The sequence below is a fragment of the Caloenas nicobarica genome, chromosome 5 (assembly GCF_036013445.1).
Source record: "Caloenas nicobarica isolate bCalNic1 chromosome 5, bCalNic1.hap1, whole genome shotgun sequence".
NCBI lineage: Eukaryota > Metazoa > Chordata > Aves > Columbiformes > Columbidae > Caloenas > Caloenas nicobarica.
Genome location: NC_088249.1, coordinates 3,228,369 through 3,236,414, shown reverse-complemented (window position 1 = coordinate 3,236,414; position 8,046 = coordinate 3,228,369). Strand labels below are relative to the sequence as shown.

General features: G+C 52.9%; 1 protein-coding gene across 3 annotated transcripts; it reads left to right on the top strand.

Moving 5' to 3' along the window:
• The first annotated feature begins 423 nt into the window (after nucleotides 1–423).
• Nucleotides 424–7,012, top strand: LGALS3 (galectin 3). 3 transcript variants are annotated; one of them, XM_065636465.1, is made up of 7 exons: nucleotides 424–495; nucleotides 3,259–3,281; nucleotides 4,094–4,324; nucleotides 4,917–4,985; nucleotides 5,079–5,167; nucleotides 5,418–5,586; nucleotides 6,771–7,012. In XM_065636465.1, exons 2-7 carry the CDS (start codon nucleotides 3,264–3,266, stop codon nucleotides 6,924–6,926), a joined length of 732 nt encoding a protein of 243 aa, XP_065492537.1. In that variant the 5' UTR covers nucleotides 424–495; nucleotides 3,259–3,263; the 3' UTR covers nucleotides 6,927–7,012. The 3 variants fall into 3 exon arrangements, with proteins under 3 accessions (XP_065492537.1, XP_065492536.1, XP_065492538.1); XM_065636464.1 differs by having other exon boundaries at nucleotides 4,043–4,324; XM_065636466.1 differs by lacking the exon at nucleotides 4,917–4,985 and having other exon boundaries at nucleotides 4,043–4,324.
• Nucleotides 7,013–8,046: the final 1,034 nt, after the last annotated feature.

Here is an 8,046-nt window from a genome sequence, read left to right as displayed (position 1 = left end):
TTCTCTTCTCTTCTCTTCTCTTCTCTTCTCTTCTCTTCTCCTCTTCTCTTCCCTTCTCTCCCCTTCTCTCCTCTCCTCTCCTCTCCTCTCCTCTCCTCTCCTCTCCTCTCCTCTCCTCTCCTCTCCTCTCTTTTCCCTTTTCTCCTCTCCTCCTGTCTCTCCCAGCAGCACCGTGCAGCAGGTCGCAATTTCCACGCGAAAACACCCCTTTTTCTATTCTATCCCTTGAAGCCGCGCAGCCCGTTGAGCAAACACGAGACGATTCACCTTTAGCCCGCAGCAAAACTGTAATTCTTGCAATCCCAGCTGCCGCCAACACCTTCCCAGAGCCGGACGGGGCGACGCCGGCGGCTCCGCGGGGTCCGTGGGCGGCAGGTCCCGGTGCGGCCCCGCGGTCCCCGCCCCGTCCCCGCCCCGAGCAGGCGGGGTCCCCTCTGCCTTGTCCGGGCCACCCAGTCACCGCGGGATCCCAGTCGCGGAGACGCGGCACCGCAGGTAAGCGGGTGCCCCCACCCACGCGGGGTCCCGAGTGGGAGCAGCTGTGGGGTTAAGGCGGGTGTCGCCTGGTGGAAAAGGGGTTAATGGGGGTGTTTGTCCCCGGGGGGGGGGGCGGTTCGGTGCATCCCCCCGTGGGGGGGGCCGAGTGAGACAAGGGGGATAAAGCAAATATTGCCCTGCAGAGGAAGGGTTAAGGCTGCTCTTTGTGCGTGGGAGTGGGAGGCGGGACACGCGTGAAATGCACAGAAAGCACTCGCGGGCTTTAGGGATGCTCGGGGTAACGGGGGGATGGTGAATATGAAGGAGCTATAAGGCTGTTTGCAACACGCGGGGTGTCGGGGTGGCCCTGCCTGCGCCCCAAAAACCACGTGGGGGTGTGGGAGTGAGTGGCGGTGTGTGGGAGGCTGGAGACACCCAGAAACACACCCAGGAAATCACTGCGGAAACAGCGCCAGGGCGTGAAAAACTTCTGTTTCTTTCCCAAATAGAAGTTTTTCTGCTTCGTGTGTATATGGAAAATACTTGGGACGATTCGCAGACGTCTGCCCTGGGATGTTCCCCGCGGCTGATCCTGCGTCAGCTCAGCAAGGGCTCAGGGGTGGATTAAGCAAAGTCAGGTTTGGCAGCCCCAATGGTGTTGGAATCGCAGGGCAGTGCTGGGCATCCCAAAGGGCAGAGAGAGAAATCCCCCTCCCACACCCGTGACAGCCAGGAAATAACCCCGCGGAGCATTTCCAGAGGGCAAACCCAAGGGCTTAAAAAAAAAAAAAAAACAACCCAGAAGGGAAATAAATCTTTGTGAGATATGGGCTGTTCAAACAGTCTGGGCTTCTGGATGCTGGTTGAAAGACTGGCTTGAAAATCATGTGGGCTCGGGAGCGTGAATGTGTTGCAGGGAAAGGGATAAATTGTTGGCTGTAAAAACTCGGGGTTTCCATTATTCTTAAGGCAGGGCAGCCACATTTGCTGTGACCTTTGTGCACCTGAATGTTTCTTTCAAAAAAGAACTTCCCTTCTCTGTTTTCAATTTGGAATTTTCCTTCTTTCCCCATTTCTGCCTCTCCTTTTTTTTTTTTTTCCCCCTCTTATGAATGCTCCCTTTCACGGCAGGAATCCAGCGCAGGGCTGGAGCTATTGATTCCTGCAGGCAGGCGGGTTTGCGTTCGGCCCTGCCGCAGCAGAGCGGCTCCGTCTGGACTCATCCAACTTGTAAAGCAACTTTTATCCGCTGGCCTGGAGCAGCCGGTGGCACTTGCGTCCATCCCGCGGTGCCCTTGGGCCAGCACAGGGTGAACGGGGGTGTCTGCGGGGGAGAAAAGGGACATCCACCCAAGGGTGCCACCCTGCTCTTGCCTTTCCACGGCTGCTAAAAGCATCTGCCCACATGTCGTGGGGTGGCCGAGTGTCCCCCGGCGTGGTTTTGTAGCTCCCTGTGCTGCTCGCGTTTGCTGCTCTGGTCACCCCCAGGGATTTTATTTTAAATGGAAATCTTCTAATCTTCTCCCACATGATGCGTTGGGGATGGGGAAGTGAGTTCCGCCAGCCAGCGCGCCAGACAAAACCCCTCCCGTGACACGGGTGGGTGCTGACGCTGTGGCGTTCACCCCTTGTCACGCCTCGCTGGGGGCAGAGCTTTGTCACCGGGCACCTTCCCCTTGCGCAGAACCTGCGCGGGTGTCACGCGGAGTCCCGACACACAGGCAGCACACGCGGCCATGGCAGGGAGGTGGCCGTGTCCCCTCCCCGCGCTGCTGTCACCCCCTTTGCTGGCAGGGCCATTCCTGGTGCCAGCGCTGCTGCGGTGACAGCGGGGGCGACAGCGGAGGGCTGGCTGCGGGGTGGGTTTGCTGGAGGCAGAAAGAGCAGCTCGCACGCTTTTTTGTTGTCTTTTTTTATTTTTTCTTTTATAAAAAGTGTTCCGAGGACGGAATAAATCTTCCTGACTTGTGAGCGCAGCAGAGCTGGCGTGGGCATTTTTTGGGTAGATCAAACGCAGAGCTCTGCATTGACCAGGGGTTCTCAAAGGACAAAAATGCTCATGTGGTTTGTCATGACATGAGCGGTGCTTTGCTGTGAGCAAAGAGCAAAAACCCAGCGAAAATCCATTGAGAGGCTGGAGGGAGCCGAGAGCTCTCGGGGCAGAGCAGCACCAGGTCCCCATAGAATCACAGAATCATTTTGGTTGGAAAAGACCCTCAAGATCATGGAGTCCAACCGTTAACCCAGCCCTGGCACTGCCCCATGTCCCTGAGAAGCTCATCTCTGTCCAACCCCTCCAGGGATGGTGACTCCAGCACTGCCCTGGGCAGCCTGTTCCAATGCCCCACAGCCCTTTGGGGGAGAAATTGTTCCCCAGATCCAATCTGAACCTTCCCTGGTGCAACTTGACCCAAGCTCTTGTCTCCCCGCTCTAACACCAGCAGAGATATAATGTCACCGGTGGTGTGACATTGACACCAGCCCTGCAGTGGCCAGTTCCATCCAGAGGATGGATCCGTCCATGTCCGGGCTGGATTCAGCCCCAGAGCCGTTCGGGCTGCCCGTGCCCCTCGGTGTCTCCCGCAGGTACCAGGGGGTTTGTTCTGTGCTGCTGGAGCTGTCAGCTCTCCGTGGCAGGTACCTGATGGGGACTCGCTAATTTCCAGCCCCTTGCTGCTGCAAACTGTAACTCTTCCCCAAAAATCTCTGTTTTTTTTTTGTTTTGTTTTCAGATATGTATGTTAAAAATGATTTAAGCATCTTTTGTCTCTTTTGTTTTAGGAAAAATGTCGGACGGTTTCTCTGTAAGTATGCCTGCCTTAAAAACAAAAACATCGGGCTGATAGTTTAATTGCCTTGACGTGGGGAGGGAGTGCGGCTTTGTTAAACCTGCCTAACTCATAGAACCACAGAACAGTTTGGGTTGAAGGGACCTTCCCAGCTCCCCCAGTGCCCCCCCTGCCATGAGCAGGGACATCTGCACCAGCTCAGGTTGCTCAGAGCCCCGTCCATCCTGGCCTGGGATGTCTCCAGGGATGGTTCAGCCACCACCTCTCTGGCCAACCTGGGCCAGGCTCTCACCACCCGCCTGATGGAGATGGTGAAGTCTGGTAAGGGAATGGGGAGGAAAGGACCAGGTTTGGGGTTCACTTGATTTGTCACAGTCTATCCGTGCTGAGAGACTGAGAGCAGAGCCCCAAACTGAAGCTGACTCCAAAGCTGGTTTATGCCTTTATAAAAAACAACCTTAGTTTTAGGCAGCTGGATCCATGGGAGAGGCAGAGCTTTGCATGAACGTGAAAACCATAATGCGTGGGCTTGGAAAACAGACTTATAGATTAGAGATCAAAACCGCTGCTGCTAAAGGTAGCGTGATTCACCCAGATCAGGTTGCTCCCCAAAACCACTTACTGGTTTTCTGGAAACCTCAGCCCAGGCACTCACCCCCCACTACGGTGGGGAGCGCTTGAGCTCTTGCCCTCGGCACAAAAACTGGGTGTTGGAGGACTCAGCCCGACCCCAGGATCAATTAACGTCACCCTCCTCCTCTCCTCTCTGTCCCCAGTTATCTGACGCTTTGCCCACCAGTAACAACCCCTCTGACCCCCCACCCCAGGGCTGGCCCTTCTGGGCAAACGGGCCGCAGGGTCCCGGGGGGTTCCCGTTGTACCCCGGCCCTCCGGGGAGCCACCCTGCCCCACAACCAGGACCATACCCAGGAGGACCAGGACCATATCCAGGAGCACCTGGAGCGTTCTCAGGAGGACCAGGGCCGTATCCTGCCCCAGGACAACCGCTCAGCGGCCCCGGATTTGGGCCTCCGCAGGGGGGACCGGCTCCTCCCATGGTAACATCTCCATCGTATTTTACATGCACGGGCTTTATCTTTAAATCATATAATCTTGCTGATACATTTGGTAAACTTTTTAAGCGAAAGCAAGACTTAAATGTGGAATTAAACTACTTCAAATTACTCCATGCATCCATATCTCAAGGGCCCCTCTGAGTGTAGCACAGACACTTAGTTCTCTAGACCTGCTATTAAACTCTGCTTGTGGCATGACTCGAACTGACAATTACAAAATGTGTTAAAATTCCTGCAGTCAGTAGAGAATGTAACGAAAGATATATGGGATTTAAAATACCGAATTCCAAATGTAATATAGCAGCTGGCATCAAACATGGCATTGAAAATTTGTTTGGCTTTTGAGGGTGTTATCTCCCCATCCTAAATTAAAGACTAGAAATAATTATTACTTCTGGCCAGCTTCTTCAGCCTGCCTCATGCTGGTGCTTTTATTTGTAAGTGGATACTATCTTTAGGAGAGCTGCTGAGATCAAGGTTAAAATTAAAAAGGAAGTTGAAGCTCACCACAGGCCCATTTAACTTGGGCAGGATTTCATCAGAAATTCAGTGAATTTATAATTCGTATTTTAAGGGTTTCTGTGCAATGAGAGGGACCTGGGGCTTGGCTGTCCCTTGGAGGTGGTGGCATCGGCGGTCACTGGTATGTTGTGACACCGTTACCCGGCCTGTGCCCGAGTATTTGGCTTTGGATGTGGGTTTTTTTTACTAACACTGAGTCCCTGTTGTCCCCCAGAAAGTCCCTTTCGAGCTGCCCCTGCAGGCAGGACTCGTCCCCCGGCTGCTCATCACCATCACAGGGACCATCAACCCCAACCCAGACAGGTACCGGGGTGTCCAGCACCGAGGGTGGGAGTTTCTGTTGGGAGGAATTTGCTTTCCATTCCTGAATAACACCTGCTTAGTGTAAAAATCAAATATTCCGTGAAATAAATGTGTAAATGCTCTGTCGTTGCCCCACAGGTCCTGTGCGCTGGGGTTTTTTTCTGCCCTCTTGCTGCTGCTTTGGGCCAACCCTGTAACAGAGCCCAGGGGTTTTGTAGAAAAAGCAGCAAATCTCTTATTGTCTTTGCAGGTTTTCAGTGAATTTCAAGAGAGGGAATGACATCGTCTTCCACTTCAACCCCCGCTTCAAGGAAGATGGCAGGAAAGTTATCGTCTGTAATTCCATGTTCCGGAATAACTGGGGAAAGGAGGAGAGGACGGCTCCAAGGTTTCCATTTGAAGCTGGAAAACCCTTCAAGGTAGCAAATTTTTTTAAAAAATAATAGTTTTAACGTGCCAGCAGCACCTGCATCCCGCACAAGGCTGTGTAACAAGAGGCACTGGAAGGACCTTGATGCTTCTGTACAGGATCGGTTTGGGGGCAGTCGCAGAGCAGGTCCTACAGCACCTGGTTATTTGTGTGTCCAGGTGGCCACCAGCATCCTGGCTTGTGTCAGCACTGGTGTGGCCAGCAGGACTAGGGAAATGCTTGTCCCCATGGACTGGGCACTGGCGAGGCCAAACCTCGAATCCTGCGGTCGGTTTTGGGCCCCTCACGCCAAGAAAGCCCTTGAGGTGCTGGAGGAGTTGAGAGAAGGGAACAGAGCTGGTGAGGGGCTGGAGCACAAGTGTGATGGGAGCGGCTGAGGGAGCTGGGGGTTCAGCTGGAGAACAGGAGCTGAGGGGAGACCTTCTGATCTCTGACCTGCCTGAAAGGAGCTTGGAGCCAGGGGGGGTCGGGCTCTGCTCCCCAGGAACAAGCGCCAGGACCAGAGGAAACGGCCTCAAGTTGCGCCAGGGGAGGTTGAGGTTGGATCTTGGAACAATTTCTTCCCCAAAGGGCTGTGGGGCATTGGAACAGGCTGCCCAGGGCAGTGGTGGAGTCACCATCCCTGGAGGGGTTGGACAGACGGACATGAGGTTCTCAGGGACACGGGTCAGTGCCAGGGCTGGGTTAACAGTTGGACTCGATGATCTTGAGGGTCTTTTCCAACCAAAATGATCCTGTGATTTATTATTAAATCCTCTTTTTAATTTTTTTTTTTTTTTAAACACGTGTTCTGTAGCAGTTCTTGGGCAGGTTTCAATGCCACATCTCCCCCATTTGTGGTCACGCTCTCTTCCTGAGCTTTTCCTCCTGCAGTCGGTTCCCATTTGGTGAGGACGCAGCTCTTGCTGCCTGAACCGCCCAGTCCCACTTCTTGCAAACACCGTCCTAGTCACGAGGAGACAGAATCTCTGGGCCAAAACATGAAGGAAGAAGAACACTGTGGGGCTTTGAGGGAGGCCAAGGTCACCATGGCTGTTTTTGCAGCCGCGAGTTGCTGCACCAGCTTGTCCACATGCCACCAGGCTGGACCCAGCGCCAGCCTGATCCGGCCCATGCCTTAAATCTTCTCCCTAGAAGGGAGAGGCTGATATGGGGTTTTTATTAATATTTCAGCTCCAGGTCCTTTGCGAGGCAGATCACTTCAAGGTAGCGGTCAACGACGCTCACTTGCTGCAGTACAGCTTCCGCGAGAAGAAGCTGAATGAGGTGACCAAGCTGTGCATCGGTGGGGACATCACCCTCACCAGTGTCATGCCCACCATGATCTAGGGACCGCGGGGTCATCTTAACTCAAACTTACTGCTCTTAACATGGCTGTAACAGAAGTGCCTTCTCACATGAATACTTTGAGGTAATAAAATGTACTTTCACAAGTAAAATTTGTTTTCAATGAGGTCTCGAAAGACACGATATCCTCCAGCAAGCCAAGTTCAAACGTGGAAGTATCTGAATTCTTGCTGTAGAGACAGAGAATCTGTTTGCCAAAGGATGATGAACAGGGGCTGTTTGATTTGGATGAAGAGTAAAGGGAAGGCACCTGTGGTGTTCTGCCCCTGGCCCTGCAAACTGGGGCAAAAAACTTCAACCCCATCTTCTCCAAGTACCAGGTAGCGTGCAGGAACTTGGTATTTTTTACCCTCAGTTTCTCTGCTTTTTCTTTAAAATAACCAAAATAGTGCAAAGGACTCAAGGGAGGAGGAGGTGCATGGTCAGGCTGTGAATGGCTCATACATAATGCACAAAAGTGTCACCTCACTCAAGTTGTTCACTGGGAGACACTGGAAAAGGGGGAAAACTCTAGAACCTGTGATCCTGAGCAGAATGAGGTATTTCAAGAGGGGGTTCAGAGCTGGAGGATGCAAACACTCCCCTAGATCATGGCTAGAAAACTTACCCCATCCTTCACTTCAAAAGCCCATTTTGCCCCTTTTGGTGGCCCAAATTGGTGTGTCCCGACTACCTTTCCCTCCCCAGGGAGATCCAGTTTACACAAACGTTACGTACTCTGTGGAACAGGTCACGAGCCTTGTGCTTCCCTCCCCTCTTCACTTCTGTGTCAGCTGAGACCGGTCCCAAGGGTGGGGAGGTTTATTGGCAAGTTCACCTCGTGAGTCAGGCTGGTTAAAAAAAAAAAATAAGTAGAAGAATGTTCCTTTCACTGTGAGTCATTCTCCTGGTCTTGTCTGCAAAACAAGAACAGCGCAACAGCCACCACTGAAGTCTCTTTGACACGTCTCATACTCTTTTATAAAAAAGTCACTTCACATAATTTGGCATTTCCAAGTAGAAAACAAGCACAGTGTCGAAGTTTCCAGCAGATGTGGTAGCCTAGAGCAGCACACTGCTAACATTGGCTTGAGCACGTACGTCAGGTGTCAGAAATCCCTCG